The sequence below is a fragment of the Cydia fagiglandana genome, chromosome 13, assembly GCF_963556715.1.
Source record: "Cydia fagiglandana chromosome 13, ilCydFagi1.1, whole genome shotgun sequence".
Taxonomy (NCBI): domain Eukaryota; kingdom Metazoa; phylum Arthropoda; class Insecta; order Lepidoptera; family Tortricidae; genus Cydia; species Cydia fagiglandana.
Genome location: NC_085944.1, coordinates 1,749,970 through 1,768,747, shown reverse-complemented (window position 1 = coordinate 1,768,747; position 18,778 = coordinate 1,749,970). Strand labels below are relative to the sequence as shown.

Below are 18,778 nucleotides of genomic sequence, written 5' to 3'. Positions count from 1 at the left end.
GGCCGGCGTGGGCTTTTATCCAACAAAAATGGATTTCTCCTGCTTGTTGGATTTGGCGTATTAATTTATGGATACTGTTTATTGTTCTGTTTGTGCTGCTGCGATTTGCAACTTCTTGCAGCGCAGACTTCGAGTCCGAGAAAATTGTGATTTTTTCAAGGCCCAGTATGATGCATTCGTGACACGCTCCTTCTATAGCCACGCATTCAGCCTGAAAAACTGTACAGCTCTTATGTAGCTTAAATTTTTTAGTTTTGTCACTTCCATCAGGATAGTGTATAACGAATGCCGCTCCTACTCCTGCATCGTGCTTGCTTCCATCAGTGTAGATTCTATGCATATCTGACGTATAATAAGGTTCTAAGTCGTTTTCAGTAAGTATGTCGGTTATATTTATAGTAATTCTGTCTGCGGGGTGTAATAAGCCAGTCACTGGTACTCTTTTGTCATATGTTATGTCGTCTGGTAGGTATTCTGTCAATCTAGTTCGTTTAACAGTTTCGATGGAAGCAATTTCTTGCACTTTCAGCGGAAGGGGCGTGAGTCCAGCTAATGCGATCGATTGTATGGTTGGGAGAGTTCGAAAGCCATGTATAATTTTGATAGCGAACCCACGTTGCAAGCTTAGAAGTGCTTTGTTCACTTTTTTATATTTAATGGCGTGATGCCATACCTCAGCCGCGTATGTTATTGTGGGTTCAATGACTTGTCGGTAGATTGTGCTAATATTTTCAGAATGGACTCCCCATGTAGGTCTTACATACATACACATTTTTTTGTAAATATTTTGTGCCTTATTAATTATGTATTCTACATGTTGAATGAATGTTAAACGCTGGTCTATAATTACTCCGAGTAGTTTGAAATGTTTATTAAATGGGATTTGGATATTGTTAAAAAATATTTTGGCGTTTTTGGCTTTCGGCGTTGGTGAGATCATTTGTGTTTTCGCAGGTCCGAATTTTAACTTATTGTTTTCCCCCCACGTATATACCATCTCTAGGATGATATTTGTGTTTAACTCCAGTTCGATTAAATCTTTTCCGTGACAGATTAATAGAATGTCGTCCGCATACGCTTGTATGTGGGTGTTGGTTCGTGATATTTGTTCCAGCAAGGTGTCGGTTATAGTATTCCAGAAGATTGGTCCAAGGACAGATCCTTGGACACATCCTCTGGTTTGCGTTTTTGTTACGGTGGCGTCGGAATAGTTTAAAGTGATTGTTCGTTCTGTGAAGTAGCTACGTATGAGATTTAATATATTAATCGGGCACTTTATGTTACTAAGCCGGTTAATCAAGGCTGGCCACCATGCGTGGTCGAAAGCTCCTTGTATATCTAAGGATATTACTATAACTAATTTTTTGTTAAGTTTTAGTTCCTTCATGGTATCAATAGCGGTAATTAGTGCATCTGTTGTTGTTTGCTGTTCTTTAAAACCAAATTGCTTGGGGTTGCAGGCGTATCTTGTATGCATGTAGTACGTTAATCTCCTCGCAATAAGCTTTTCTAGAACTTTCCCTAAAATATTTATTAATCCTATAGGTCTATATGAGGCGAGCTCGCCATAACCTGCCTTGTTTGGTTTCGGTATAGTTTTTATGTACGCGGATTTCCATGACTTTGGAAAGTATCCTAGTAACAAACATCTATTATATAATTTTGTGATAAGTGCCGGGTACGAGTCAATGAAATGTCTACATATATCTGAGGTTAAATGGTCTACGCCTGGAGCCTTCTTAGGATTCATATTATATATGGCTTCTTTGATTTCTTCGGTCGTGAATGCAGGTTCATTATTTTGCGTATTAGAGTTCATTGTATTTTGTGTGTTGTCATTATCGTTTCTTATTTCCTGGTGGTACGGAGAGTCATCGGTTGGGTTATCTTCGGGGAAGAATTTGATCATAAGCTTTTCAGCTGTGTCATCCGTAGACTTTGTGTAGTTGTTTCCGTCTATTTTTAAAGTTGCCGGTGGCTGTGGCTGAGGTGTACTTTTTAGCAATCTGTTTGTGACAGACCATACGTTTTCTCTGTCTTGCTTATTGCAGAAATTTTTGAAGTTATCAGTAGATGTAGTCCGGATTTTTCTGCTGTATTCATCTCTGGCCTTATTTATTTCTATAATTATGTTACTGAGGTCTTTCTTTCCGCGTTTCAGATCTTGAAGACGGTGGTGTAAGTGGATTACTTTCTTTTTTAATTCAGTAAGTTCTTCAGTCCACCATGGAATTTTCTGATAGGGTATTTTGCGTCGGAAAATGGCATCACAACTCTTGTTTATTGTTTGTGTTATGTTAGTTATGTACGTGTCAATTTGATCTGCGCACAATGAGTCGATGTTGACTGTGTCTAATGACATTTGTTCAAAGTCTTCTTTTAGTTTTGTGTCAAAGTTTTCCCAGTTGGTACGGTCAGTATTATATATAAAAGTTGTTGTCGAGATCTTCTTTTTTAGCCTTTCCTGATTGAGATTGATTTTAAATTCTATAGCGTGATGATCTGAAGATGGTATGACGTTCTGGTTTACTTTCCAGTCTATAATGTTTCTCGATGTGTTTAGTGTTGTCATTGTAAGGTCAATTATAGAGGTTCTTGTTTGTCCTTGTGCGATCGTTTCAAATGTTGGTTCATTTCCTTGGTTGCAAGTCACTAAATCATTTGCAATGGTAATATCATACACTTCTTCACCTCTTTCATTGTTCCTTGTGGAGCCCCAGGTTGTGTGCCATCCGTTAAAATCACCACATATGACGTGTTTTTCTCTTTTGTTATTTTGTAGGAACTGTTCCAGGTGGGGTAGAGTACGTGAAGGATCTTCGCCAGGTTCTACATAGATAGAGGTAAGCATGATTTTATTATTTTCAAGTGATAACTGCACTGTTGAGAAATTGGTTGTTATATGTTGCGTGAGTCCAAGGTAAGTGCCCAATTTTTTATTTATTGCAATACATGCTTTGGTTCTATTGGTGGCGTCTGATTGTTGGTATAAGTCATATCCATTAATGGAGCTTAATTTATTATTTTTGCCAACATATGGTTCTGATATCATGATTATATCATGTTCTTTTTCAGCGATATTATGTTTCATTTCTTTGGTTGCTGCATAACCACGTCCAAGATTACACTGTAATACTGTGAGAGCGGATTTTCTTTGTTTTGTACCTTGTGGGGGGCCCTTAACAATATCGTATTGCCGCTCGTGCTATTCGGTCCCATTTTTGCCATTCCAGGCAAGTCTGGCTATAGGCTGGGTGATCATGTTGGTTTCCATTGTCCTTACAGTTGGTGCAGCATGGTGTGGCTGTGTTTCTTGGACAGCTTCTGGTATCATGTCTCTCTGCACAAAAGCCGCATCGCATTTCTGAGCTGCATTCCGTTGCACGATGTCCATAGCCCAGACAGTGGTAGCACTGCAGAACTGGTGATTGATCAACAGCTCGTACCGATTGATATCCAATCCGCACTTTTTGATTTTGCATAGCCGCCCAGACTTGTGGACTTGTTTCAACAATGACATTTTTGATTGCAGCATTTCTTCCTCTAACACTGCGTATATATTTGATGTGAATGTCTTCTTTTTTGATGGTCCCCAGGATTCTGTGATTCTGTTTGTTTAGAGCATCAACAATCTTTTCACTGGCGTATTCTGGGACAACCCCAATAATTTTCACTGTGGGGTTCTTAGTTTGAGGCGTGTCTACAGTTATTCCATTTGTTTTTTGTCTAATAATAGAGCTTAGCTTTTGTTGGTCTTGTTCTGAGTCACATAAGATGACCACCTTCTTTTTCTTCGTCGCCCGAATTCCTTGCACTCCTATGCCTATTTCCGCGATGTTGACTTTTTGTTTTATTTCATTGATGATATCGTCTCCTTCAGTGTTTGGATCCATTGACTCTAGTATAACAGCATAGCTGGTGGTTTGGACATTTTTTAAGCTTGTAAGATGTGCAGTCTCAGAGCTAGACTGTACTTTCGTTGGTTTAGACGATTGTGGGCTCGTGCTAGTGGCACGTGTTGCCGCTGCATATGAGATAAATTTTCGGTGTTGCTCCTCCGTTTGCTGGCCGTCTGGCTTGCTTACATATTCATGTGGAAACGGCGCTGCAGAGGTGGGGCGAATTGTCTGTAGTTGTCTTATTTCTTTTTTGAGGTTAATCATTTGCTCTTGGATCTCATTTATGTGTGAGAGACCGCTTGTTTGCATTATACCAATTTCCTTTTGTAGCTCAGTAATTGGTTTTCTTACCTCTATTTCCAGAATGTTTTCAATGTTGTTGCAGTTAAGTTCTTGGTTCACAGGTTTACATTGGGTAAGGATGTTTGGAAGTTTTTTGACTATATGTATTTGTTGCTCCATCAGAGCAAGTATGGCCCGTTTGTTTGACGCATTGAGGTATTTTTGACCAAGGAGTTCGCTGGTCAGGTTTGCTATCTTTTCTGTTACGTCTGAATACATTTGTAAATTGTTGATGACGGCATATTTTATCTCGGTTACTCTTGAGTCCTCTTTTTCATTGCCCTCATGTTTATATTTTTGTTTCTTGCTATTGTTGGTGATGGTGGCGAAATCTGGTGTGTGCATACTTTCTGTGGTTTCAGACAGAACATTTGGTTGCTCTTGGTTTGGCCAGTTGTGGTCTTTATTAATTGGGGTGCATTGTTCCAAAGGAAGCGCACTTATCTGTTCAGCGTCTTCTGTATCTGGATCAAGAATGAATGTTAGGTTGGCGGGGTCCTCTAGGTCACAGTTATTAGGGCGCAGTGACAGATCTGCATCTTTAGTATCCCTGGTAAACTCGTCAGGTAATTCTGAGGACAGCCCCTCTGATGAGTGGAGTTTTCTATGAGAATTAGGCGGGGTGCGTAACATTATTTATAACTTGTAAATCAAGTAAACAATATGTATGACAGGAGGAAACAATTTTCTTACGCACGCATTTTACCGTGTGGCCGTGGATACTACGTCTAGATAATATTAGTATGTTTCACAGCTTTGTAATTGTTCATAGATATCACAATTTTTCACGTATTTATCACTATTTTCCGATAGAATTATTTATTTTCCGCAATAACAACAAACATACGTGACATTGACCCATTGACTATTGTCGTTTGGCTCGGCTCGCGTCGCGCTTAGGGTTTCTGCTCGAGAATTCCCGAGGCGAGAAATCTCGAGAAATTTGTCCTAAGTCGAGACGGGAAAAAAATATTCAATGCCTCGAGAACTCGAGAAATAAATCTCTTGTGATAAGTAAAAAGAAAACACGCGTATAACACATGATGTGTCTAAGATAATGCATTTCTTTAGGTAGTTAAATCAATATGAACAATGTTTTTTTTACATTTTCAGGTAGGAAACTATTTAAAACATTTATTACCGACCAAATAAAAAACTATCTTGATCCGTCCCCTATCGTTCTATAGCTTTAACCTATTTTCATGTTTTGAAACTTTTGAACTATCATGATTCATGACATTCATGTAGTGTCTCTTTATTGAAAAAAGCTTTAAAAAAAATTGTAACGAATTATAGGACCATTAATAGGTGTAATAACAAATATAACAAAACTAAAGTACTATTGATAAATCAAATCATCCTGATATATTCCTATTAGCAAAATATTAAAATTTTAGCAGCTTTATTGTTACGTTGAGTACTTGGAGTAAGTACGAGTAATTAATATTACGTAGTAAAACTTCTGTAAGTTTTGTCACATCGAGTTAAATTTATTGACTTGAATATTATATAAAATGCCATATTGTGGTTTGTTTACATTTTGTTGAATACCTAAAGAAATACACTATAGCATAACACATCGCCGGTGCGCACGCCTGGACCTATAGTTGTTTTGCTGTTGTATTTTTGATTATTAAGTGCAATTTATGGTGACTAAAATGTACCATATATGTTTGATTATTGATCTCACCTACGATTCCTACGAGTTTGATTTATAAAAAAGCAAAAAAAAAATTAAACAACATGGTGTTTTTTGGAGCTTTCAAAATTTCTCGAGATACTCGAGAAACTCGAGAAATCTTGGTCGAGAATTCCCGTGCCTCGAGAAATTAAAAAGGTCGAGAAACCAGAAACCCTAGTCGCGCTACACGTCGACAGCTTTTTCGCTCTTATTGCGCGGACATAAAGCTTTTTCCTATCGGATTTTGCCGAATGCGCGTCGAATCTGGGGAGACCTTTAATGTGACCTCAAGTCCATTGCCAATTTGCCATAACTGCCACAAGGATGCCGAGGGTGAGATTTTGAAAAACGGTCGTATAGAACCCGGATGATTTGTGATCTAGTATTTTATAATTAATAATTTTACACAAAACACGTTTTGAACCAAACATCAAGAGATTTATGAACATACACAACAATAGTGGAACAGTGTTTTTAAAGGTAATTTTTTAATGGCAAAATATTTAAAATAAACAGATTTTTTTTGTACATTCCGGTTATAACCACAACACAATAGGTACTTATACAAAATACAAGTGGGATTGGGGTCAAGAATACACATTACTGTGAGATATTGTATAATCGATCATAACATAACTGCTTACAAGACACAAAATGTAAATTTTAGATTCATTCATTATGCACACACAACGATATGCACGAAACGAGTTGATAAATAAAATAAATATAATATTATAAATTATAAGGACAATCTGACACAAATCGTACACAGACAGCTCGATAAGGCTTGTGTTATGACTATAGTTCGTTTTTTTAGCATTAGAAAGAACTTGCAAGAAGGTAAGCGATCTTGACATGTCTTTTAATTGAAAAACGCTTTTTAAAAATCAGTAACTATTACTTATTAAAGCAGAAGAATATAAATGATCGTATTAGATTAATAATTGTTAAATATTTGCCCTAAAATATTTTTAAAATGTGTTTTTCAATTAAAAGACACATCAAGATTGTTTACCTTATTTCTAATGCTAAAAAAAACGAACTATAGATAACGATAAATATTCATAGTAATATAAATGTATAAATAAATATTACATACATTGAAATCCCTGCATCCCTGCGTTTCCCTTAATTCCGTCCCAGGCGGTGTAATGTTCGTTACACCATTATATCGTCTGGAATAGACGCAAAGGCCATCAATGATGATACATTGAAAACATTCATAGCTCAGGAACAAATTAATTTATGCCCTTACCAAGATTCGAAACCGGGACCTCCTGTCGTAGGCAGGATCACTACCTCACTACCACTACCAACTCCGCTAGTAGAACGGTTCTTCTTCCTAGTCGAATCCTCATGTCTGAGGGTCGTGACCACCATAAGTCGCTCTGTGCTGTAGTGCTCTCCATCCTGGCCGATTCATTGCCTTCCTTAAGGAACCCTGGAACCCCTCGCGTGTAACATCTTGAATGGCGTTGAACCAGCGTGTGGGTATCCCTCCCTGTTTTCGGAAGGTTATACCTTAATTACCGCTCTTTATCTACCATCTCTTATCTCTTTATTTACCTAATTATGAGATATTCTGTCAAAACCTAACTATAAGAGTCACCTCCGTGAAGACTTAGGGCCGATACAGACAGACTGCAACCCGACTGCAATTTGTATGGGAACTGCACACCGATTCACCTCAACTGCAACGTCGGCGTGCAGTTCCCATACAAGTTGCAGTCCGTTTGTACCGGCTTAAGTTATGAAGCTTCTGTAGATGCTCGAGTTTTTTGCTCGATACTACCTACATACAGTACATGAGTACAGTCACCACACGGCACGGGATTGTTATACACCATTTAGGGTTCTTGCTAAATTGGAAATTCTATAGAGTAAGTATTGAACAACCAATTTAGCTAGGACCCTAAATGTCGCAACAATCGCGGAGCGTGATGGTACAGTCGCCATCAGAAATATCGGAACGGCCAAGGTGCTCACAAATATCTGAACACGGCTCTATTGTCAGGGCGTTAGAGTGCGTGTTCAGATATTGTGAACACCTTGGCCGCTCCGATATATCTGATGGCGACTGTACATCATCACGATCGGATTCGCAAATGACATGTAAAAAGCCCAACAAAAACGCCAGCAGTGGGCGAGGGGCCTGAAAGGAGTACCGTTACATCGTCCGTTATTATAACATTCATCATGATGCTAATGATGAATGTTATTCGAGCCTCACAAAAACACACTGTGGCTTGGACCTAAGTTTTATATACGCGAAACACTAAGTTCTGGCAAAAAATTTAGGGTTAGAAGCATCCATAAAATACGTTTTATTTTGTTCTACTCACCCCTGTGATTTGCAAGACATTGGTAGATAACGAAATTAAGATTCTCAAAATCATAGTAGTACTTACGCTCTCATCGAAAATCGAAATTTCCTTGCCTGCCTTTCTATCACTCTTGCATATTCGAGCGATAAAGAGGCAAATAGGCGAAATAGTTCGAGGTAGATTTCTGGATTGGCCGCACATAACTAAAAATACTTGTCGTTCCTAATCTATCTCATCTTTTGGAATGTCACTACGACAAAGGCTCATACTACAGTCGCTATCAGATATATCGGAGCGGCCAAGATGGTCAAAAATATCTGAACAAGTCTTGACAACATACTATAGTACAATAATTCTTTAGAAATTAGAGAAAGCGTTTAGAAGCCAAGGTATGGTCGTTACAACTTCCCGGAAGGGTTTAATTTGGCACTTTCATCCTTGCATTGCGATTATGTATCCGTGCTGAACTCTGAAAGGACTGTTTAGACATTTAGAGAAAGCGTCATGAAACCAAGGTAACTTAGAAGTCTTAGAACTTCCCGGTCAGTCTAAATGTAGCACTCTTAACCTTGCGTTGCGATTGTTTATACTGACTACTACTGACCTCTGAAATTTGCCATTGCCATGACAACGGTATTTTAAGATCTGCAAGTATCATCGTTAACGCACTTGATCGATAGAAACTCTTATTGCAAAGAGATAAGATCTACCAATGGTCAAGTCACGCGTGTTTTTGTTTTGATATGTGTAAGATTGTCCTACATCTTTATTTTATTACTAAATTTGAATTCGAATGAAGTCGATTGCCGAATTTCTTATCGATCATATTCCAAAATTTTTTTTTGTCGATTCATTTTAGTTGTGTCATTCAAAATGGCGGAGCAATGAGAGTTCACGAGGTATTCAGCTCACAGAGCCACTAGTTTACTTTGTTACATAGAAATTTAGAGATAACGAAATCGATGGCAAAAGTTACAGAAAACGCTATGATCATACATGCTATTATGAGCGTTTTTTTTGGAAAGTGACTTCAAATAAATAGTAAGTGACGAATTGTTTACCAACTGCCATTCCTATACTAAACATTACCAATCCTTCACCGTTAACTTACCGATACCGCTATCCATGAGTGGTTATTAGCATTTTTAGGTGAAGGCAAACCGGCATGCAACGCGCGCTATTGCAAAATGCACCTAAAAATTGTAAACTTAGGGTTGAGTGTTGTGTGATGGCGACACAGTCGCGTGTTTGGTATTAAATTCCAAGTTTAGTTGATACTGGAAGGTGATATTGATCTGATAAAATTGTTTGATGTTTGGAGGCGGAATGCAATACAAAAATTCGGAACAAACAAATAATCGGACTAAGCTATCTCTGTCTGGCATTCGCAGTGACAAAGTGTGGAAATAACATCATTAATGTCAAATTTCTTTGAAAACATGAAGATTATAATTGCACTTTCTGGCTTTGTTTTGTTCAGGTCTGCGCAAATTAGCTTTGATGTTTCTCTTCGTTAAAAATATTAAAAACGATTGCGATTTATCAACACGACCGAGTTGCTCATATTATGATTAGATCATCCGTTGTTAAATGCTTATATATAACATATTTATTTATTTATTTATTTATTTAAACTTTATTGCACAGTAAAAATTGTACAAAAGGCGAACTTAATGCCAGAAGGCATTCTCTACCAGTTAACCTTTGGGCCAAACAGAGAACAAGTAGTAATAGGTGCAAGAAAAATTAAAAGTACGAAAAATTAACTATTAAGTATACATTTTTATGTTGAACAACATACAATTTCAAATATATATATTGCTATAATATACTTACTTATACATACATAATATACTAACATACATATGGGTACATATAATATAATATTATATATATATATATATATATATATATATATATATATATATATATATATATATATATATATATATATATATATATATATATATATATATATACCTGCTTTCAGATTTTTATGAGACTTAGCTAAGAGACATATATATAGGTACAGAATTTTCTTACAGCGTTGTTTTTTGAGACTTATCCCCTTATTTATTCATAAAACTTGCCGAACCTCTATTAATTTTATTCTCTTCCTATCAAAAACAAATGTCAAACTAACAGATTTGATCTCTATGTAACTGGGAGCATTCCACGGGCTGTCCCGTACAAACGCATTGTATTTCCTGTGTTGCGACTTTTTTCTCGGCATTTAAAACAGGCGATTATTTTTCTGTGCATATTTTTGACCATTTGTCATAGAAAAGGAAACTCTTACACCTTTAAATCTTCAGAAACTTCGCGTTTGTACGGGACAACGGTAGACAATTTCATGGAATGCTCCACTGGCAGATCAACCTATGAGGCAGCAACGCAATCAGACTCCGAAAAAATAATTCAAAGGTATAACAATTCGAGAACACTGATCGTCAAAGGTTACACAAGCAGTTGTATCAACACAGACGTTATATTTTCATTTCATTACAATTAATGTTTTTAAAGCGTCAGTTGACAACAGAGACTCGCATGAAGTGAGCAAGAGATTGCTCTGTTTACGTTTTCTGGTGAATAACAAACAGCTCGGCAGGGGCGAGCCATTTATTTGACGTCACTTATGTCAAGTATCGATATTAATATAGATACACCTTAGAAAGAAATATTAAAATAAAACTTTATTAATTATAATTAAACTAAAATGACAATGCCTTATGTACCAATAAACTTTAATAGTAGCATATGGATGGATATACATATTATTTGAAGAGGTTTACTAAAAAAGCTTGCTATAAAATTCAATTGTTTTAATCGTATGGGAAAGGCAGCCTAAATAAAATAATTTCTTTAGTTATTAAATTACACCACATATAAATATACCATCGAATGACAAGGCACGTCCATGTTGTGCAAACTCTGAAAACAGCTCACTCCCGCCGAGCTCTGATAACAAAACATACTTTTATGCTAGAGCGTAGCGATGACCAGTCCTGAGTTTGATTCCCTATTGGAGCTTGTTCTCATATTGACAACATTATAATAGGAATTGCCTCCCATACAAGGTGACGCGCTAAGCAAAGCAACATAAAGCGACAAACGGAGACCAACCTGTAACACATTTACCTACTGCCAAGAACCCGCTAGGTGGGTTTATTTTGAATTAAAAATGGGGCGCTTAGCACTAAAAATGTTAAAAGAAATGTTGTACACAACACGATGAATGAACTAAACAAGTTAATAAGTAAGACAATTTTAAAACTATTAGTAAAAATAAAATTTAACGAGTTACGATGACAAACGATTTGGTACAATTTTACCCTGTCAGAACAAACATGCTCTCTATTTGGTAAGTCGGAATTCGACGAATCCTTGACATTACTTTCACATGTTGACACGACGAATGTTCGGAAACTAGAAATCTATTAGCATTCTGAATGCAAACACACTTTCGATTGGGGCGCGGCAGCGGAAAATGTCGTGGCGTGTTTTGGGGCGAACAGTAAAAAGACGACCTTATGTAATGCCATTAGTTCAACAAATGACCATCAATTGACCACTTAAAGCCGCATGAGATGGCCACATATGATTTTAGAATCCGAACGTTAGGAAATATAATCCTGACCTGTAGAGTAAAAAATGCCAAAGTAAAAAAAGTCAAAATACATGTTTTTCGACCCCATAATATGGCATTATACTGCATATTATGTGTCGTACTCACGAGACTCATAGCGCTTACGAACGATAAAATAAAAAGCCTGTACAATTAACAGAATTTAGAGAACCCAAATCCTCCCGATTTAGCCGATTTTGCCTATCTGTGGCCAATCTTGACTGGCTGTCACGATTTCGATTCCATCTTTCTTAGGTCTTCCCTTTAATCCTTGTTATGTTCGATCTGTTAATGTACTTAATTTCGAATCGTCAGTCTCAGAGTTTAGGTGGCCCCTATCTATTTTTGTTTTGACTAAAAGTATTTTTAAAGTCGAAGGACAAAGGAATTACGTAGCTAGCAGAGATTGGGCACAAAATATTGTGATCGAATTATGTAAATCTCCAATAATAAGATAAGATAAGGTCCGACTTAGGATAACAGAAGGTACGCTCCTAAAATACTCGTGAATTAAGTCGGATTAATATGTACTTATAAGTAAAAAGGGCCTTTCAGAATATTTTCGTCGTTCATATTATAGAAATGGACATTTCGAGTATGACCTCTACTTATATGTATTGTTGCTTACCTATACTTTTTTGTTATTAGAGATGTTTCAATAGGTATATATTTATATTTAGAATCTCTATAATATCTCTGAATCATGAAAAAAAAAAACAACAAAGTCAAATCAGTCAAACAGTAAAGGAAAAACATCAACAATCAAAGCATACCTAATCTTAGATCTGATATCTTTATGTGTCTGTTCCTCGTAGCCGAAAGCATTATTGTGATTGACCTATTAAGGTGATTAACAATTGTATTTTAATCACCCCACATCAATTGATTGTTATCATGACCATTACTCGGAAATTAAAATTTATAAAATTAGAGTAAACAAAGCGGAAGGAAGACTTTTATATTTGCTAAGTATCGATAGGTATAGGCATCATTTTATAATATTCTGCTTCGTAAAAAAAACATCAATCACTACACCTTATAAAACAAACTCCACCTCCGCGTCTGTATGTATGTTCACAATAAACTCAAAAACTTTTGTACGAATTTTTATGCGGTTTTCACCTATGTATAGAATGATTCTTGAGAAAGGTTTCAGTGTATAATTTGTCAAGGTTTTTTGAAAATTGGTTGAACTACCCATGCGAAACCGGGGCGGGTCGCTATGTTCCAATAGATCGTCTTATAGTCGCGGCCATAGTCGGTTCTCATTGCGGAACATTGGAGTACAATGACCACAATCGATGTACCTATTGTCGGCCCAATAAAAAGATTTGATTGGTCCTATAATAGGCAATATGCGCGACCAGCGCTTGGCGCCTTTGAGCTACAATACTTAGCCATTTAAGCAAACCCTGCAAATATATATTCTGAAAACACAAAGTGTGGAAATACCACTGTGTAGTGTAGTACTATTATTGATTCTGTGGTAGTGTGTAGACTGTGGAAGAGGTTATTAAAGCTTAAAAATATTGTTCCGACTCCTACGGAATTCCTGCCATGAATTTGATTCAATATTTTTAAAAGCCACATCTATTGGCCCTTATTGGCACCAAAGAAAGTGGTACCTTTCGCCTAGTATTGACACAGAAAGCGAGCAACGTTTCATTTCGTTCCAAAACGTAACTACCTAAATACTGCACGCCGAATCGCCGATATTGCTTGCTAATTTCAATAAAAATAACACAATTATTGTTACCGAGAATCTGTAATTATATTGCGCTGACATTAAGCGTTACTAGAAAATAAAGGTCCGAGGTGTTTCTATGTCTCAAGGTCTATTCTGGGCAATATAGTCACCCCACGCGATTTCCACTCGCCGTGACGTCACAGTTATTTATACTTGATAATGTCAGCTGCCATACAATCTCAACATAGAGGGATAAAATGGCATTACTTTTCTGTCTGTATTCTATTCAGCTTCTCTGCCACTTCTAGTCCATATATAGGTCGTTTTTTTTAACATAAGAAAAAACTTGAAAGAAGGTAAGCGATCTTGACGTGTCTTTTAATTGAAAAACGCTTTTAAAATATCAGTAACTATTACTTAAGAAAGCAGAAGAATATAAATGATCGAATTAGATTCATAATTGTTACATATTTGCCGTAACTTATTTTTAAAATGTGTTTTTCAATTAAAAGACACATCAAGATTGTTTACCATATTTCTAATGCTAAAAAAACGAACTATAGCTCTTTGTATTTTCATGTACTAAATCGGTTTTTATAATAGTTACTAGACTACCTACTTATATTATAATGACAAAGAAACGAACTTGCAAACAGAAAACACTCGTGACTAAAAAGTTGTTTAATAGACAATAGCTTAATACAAGTGGGCATTTGACCAGTAGTGTGGATTTTAAGAATTGTCCCTTTACAAAACACGCTCTTTAATGTACCTTATAGAGGTCACTACATAAGTTGTATTAGACAAATAAATATGAAACACAGATAGGAGGTTTTAAAACTATATTTCCATAGACAATGTTTGGCGGGAAAACATTTAGTTTCTTTTTAAATCTACTGATTGAAAAATAGATTTCAATTGTATGGACCTTGGACATTGGACCTAGAAAGTGGACAGATGGAATACCATCCATTTTAGTTCTTAGAAGTTAGTTTCTTAAGGGGCTCCCCCCCGGCAATGACCTTCGATCTGAATCCCTTAGTTTTCTAATATTTTTTGTAGTTTATCGTATAAACAGCAACGGCTTTAAGCAATATAGTATCCCATATTTACTTTAAAGTTCATTGTCTTCGAGATATTTGGCATCAAAATTGAACAATTTTAGGCTAAAAAACTGGTTTTCTGGCCATAACTTTTGTGTTAATTAGTTTAAAATTAAAACCTTGGACACGATTTTCGAGACTTCGAAGACGAACCCAAATATGTAGATTTCGTATATGTAAGATCCTTCACTGCAAACTAGATACGAAAAAAGAGTTTTTTTTAGACAATGTTTAAAAAATTCATAAAAAAATAAGTATTTATTTTTTTCAAAATCCGGTGGACAAAACCGGAGATAAAAGATTGAAGAACCGATAACCGTCTGACTTATAATTCTATCTGTAGTGCAAAAAAAGGAGATAAGATTCAAAACTTGCCAAAAAACGATGAAAACCTCGGGTAGCCCCTTAACCTATTAAAAAGAATACAGTAAAGATACGTTTTAAACTATTTGGCAGCGTTAATATAACAAGTTTATGGATAAAAATAAAGTAATTAACTAACTACTACTCAAACAACAATGTAATTTGACACTGTTATATAAATAACTTGTAATTAGTCACTAATTAAGTAGGTAAAGGACATTTTGCTGTCAATTCAATGATGAGCATTATTTAAATTATAATTACAAAATGGTAATTACCTTGATTTTAGACTAACTGATTAACTTTGAACTCCATTGAATGCAAAATAATGTAAATTATGTGCTTTAATATAGTTCCTTCTTGAAAAACTGACAATACATTATTTAATTTCGAGTAGGTGCCTGCCTACATGTAGGTATCTACAATTACTCTGGCATTTAAGCATGAGATAAAATACAAAAACTTCCTCATTAACCATATTTACGTAGATAGGAATTATGACATGAATAACATACCTATAGGTCATTTTTGAGACACCATTCCACTTGAGATAAGTAGTTGAAATCATAATAATAGGCGATAATAATATGAATGAGGAAAACATTACAAAGAGATCTTTTTATGATATAGGAGGCAAACAAGCAGATGAATCGCTTAATGGTAAGCAATCACCGTTACCCATGGATATCTGCATCACCTTTTTCGGCATTTCAGATGGGATAACGTCTTTTCTTTGTAATTTTATAACGCAAAACTGATTAGTAAAGAAAATTTTACAAATTAAAATTATTTTCCAAAAATTTGTAGTGAAATAAATAAGTTAAAGTGACGTCACAAAGTTTGTGACTAATACCTTGTCATGTAATTAATGGATGACCCCTAACTGTGCGAGGCAGGAAGTATCATTACCATACCATTACACTATTTAGACCATCTACACCATTTTAAACTGTTTGAGACAAACAATAATATCACTCTGTATGTAAAGTCATTAACATGGAAATAACAAACATTGTTGTTTGCCAACTTTAATGGTTGCTGGCAGATATACATATCTGCTACATTTAGTTTCATATTGTCAAGTTTTAAGCTCTGAATAGCAGAACAGAATTTTAAAACATGAAGATGCTATATGAAGATATAAGAATTTTATCTGAGCAATCATTTACTGGTAAGATCATAAATTAAATTTATTAAAAAATGCAGAAAATTACTGTTTCAGCATTATGTTTTGGTTTGTCATAACATGAAGTATAAACAGCCACAGCAGATAATTATGAGGTCAAAGAATTACATTCTATTATATAACAGACGATTATAATGTTTGTTCATCAACCTAAATAAGCAATCAGTCAGTGACACCGAATATGTATCCAGCTGTATCCAGCCATTAAAATGACAAAAATCAACAACAAAGTCCAAATGCCATAGATAGTCTGAATCTTTAGGTATTTAAAAAATATTAATCAGAAATCTATCCTCAAATGGCTTCTTAACCGATTCGTTGCGTGTTTCATTTTCTAAAACTTTTGGCTGTGGCACGGAACAATCATTTCATGCCATGCACCATAGAATATGATGACATGCCTGCCGTGTCATCAGCCATGTGTAAAAAACATTGATGACACGGCAGGCGTGTCATCAGCACCGAATTGGTTAAGCGAGTTGAGGGTAGATGAAAACATTAACATGATCAAATAATGAAGGTTAAAGTCAGATCCAGGTGGTTTTGTATTTGGTTGAATAATCAATAAATGTTATAACTACTCGAAAATGTACAAATTATTTGTTTACTTTTATTGAAGTTCCTCAAGATACAGAGTAACTAGTACGCTCTGCAATGAAGATCATCTTATAGAAAAGTTTTTTTTTTCTGGATGACATGGGTTTAGATGTAAAGTTTAGGTTTAGATGGAAATAATAGGCTGATATTTTTGGAATAATTGTACACAATTGTATTTTTTTCATAGGGTTTTACATTTTTATCACAATTTCTGCGAGTTAGTAAAGCATCTTTTGGTCTATTTGGCTATTGTTGTGTACAATAGCATAATACATCAAAGACCTCTCAAACAAATAAATGCTAATGCATGCAAGAATTGAAAGTTGTGTGATGTCATCAAAGTGATGGTTAGCAGTTAGCAAGGAAAGTTTCACACAACCAAGATAATACAAAACTCAAGAGGAGTGATGTCATCCAATCCAACTGAAGATTAAATTTATTATAACTTCTAAGTATTTTGAACAGTACTCTCATGTTTCTTAACGTTATCTTATTATTCAAAACAAGTATTTTACATGTTTGTTGAAACTTGGAACATATGCCTCTATATAAATAATTTGTGGCAGAACACACATTTACAAGAAGTACAATAGCGTTCTGATATGATTAATGACTTTATTGTTTACGATTTCAATATTTTTAAGCCATTTTCAATATCGGTGTAGTGGTGTTTCGTAACAAAGAGCCGCGCGGCACGTCGCAGTCCCACCTTGCCCCGGCTCCGTACATTGTTCAGTGAAAGTGTCTAGGTACTTGCTCCTACGCTAATTGTGTTCATGGTCACTGCTTCGATACAAGCACTAACCCGCCCAAATCTTTCTAATCCCACGACAAATAATTCCTACGCACCAATCTTGTGACTACAAGATACGAAAATATCAGCCAGTATAACGGTAATGCAGCCAGAATGTTTTTATCTGCACGAGCTGTATGCAAGACTTACCTTGTAATATACATCCATGAGGATGCTGTCCGGCAGTGATCGCAAATCATTCCGCTCGCACTTGGATTTCTGCAAGTAGTTCACTAAACTTGTTAAGCACAGCTCGTATAAATCATCGGGTATTTTCTTAACACGCAACGTAGACGCGTCAGCCATTTTGGCAAGGTAAAACAAAACTCGCTTCATTTTGCTGTCGGATCAGTCATTTGACATTTTGACAGCTGGGAGCGATTGCAACTAACTTCAAAGCGATCGTCTATTGGTCAATGATGACAGCCTCCCAGTCAGCATTGATTCTATTGGTAGTCGTTTGCCAAAACGAGGGGAGAAGAGAAAATTAGTGGCCTTTGTCTGACAGTACCAAGAGGTCAGCTGATAAGAAGCAAAACAAATGTTGTGCGAGCGAGACGGAAAGCTTTCTTCATGTTTCTACTTGCAATGCTTTTGTCAGCTGATTGCGATTCCGAGTGTGCGCGGGAAATTTGAATGAAATGTGTCTTGCGTGCGTGCGAGAGCTTTAATCTGCATTCGTTGGAAATGGAATAATACTTCTGTAAATTTTATTCATTACCGCTATCCAAAAGCATAAAAAAGTTTGCGCCTTATCATAATTATTACCATATCTGTTTTTGCGGTACTTAACCCTTTTCCAGGCCGTTCCTATTTTATAAGGTTTTTCTAAAAAAATCCTATTAATCCAGTCCAGCTCTGATGAATCATGTGAAAACAAGTCACATTTACATTTCCTGAAAGTCTAATCAAATTAGAACGTTAAAACGGATTGCTAAGGTTGAAATTATTGGCGTGTAGCCGCGTATGTGGTCCATAAATCGTACAATGCCTGGCCCATCTACATCTCAAGTATTTCGTCGTCGAAATGTTAAAATTACTTTTTCTGTACTTTAAATGTTAGGATCTTAGGTGTTTTAAGACCTTTTTCGCATTGTTGGATTTGGTGCAAAGAATATAATATTCACTGAAGGTTCATTTGGTAAATGGTCCATATAAAACTAGAAGAAATAAATTAA

General features: G+C 35.9%; 1 protein-coding gene across 1 annotated transcript in view; it reads right to left on the bottom strand.

The window, feature by feature from the left end:
* The window catches only part of LOC134669973 (amyloid protein-binding protein 2), a 74,503-nt gene extending 56,552 nt beyond the window's left edge, over window positions 1–17,951 (bottom strand). The window contains exon 1 of the mRNA XM_063527619.1: window positions 17,751–17,951. Within this exon, the coding sequence (XP_063383689.1) occupies window positions 17,751–17,936 (186 nt within the window). The 5' untranslated portion in view covers window positions 17,937–17,951. The remainder of the gene's footprint in view (window positions 1–17,750) is intronic.
* Window positions 17,952–18,778: the final 827 nt, after the last annotated feature.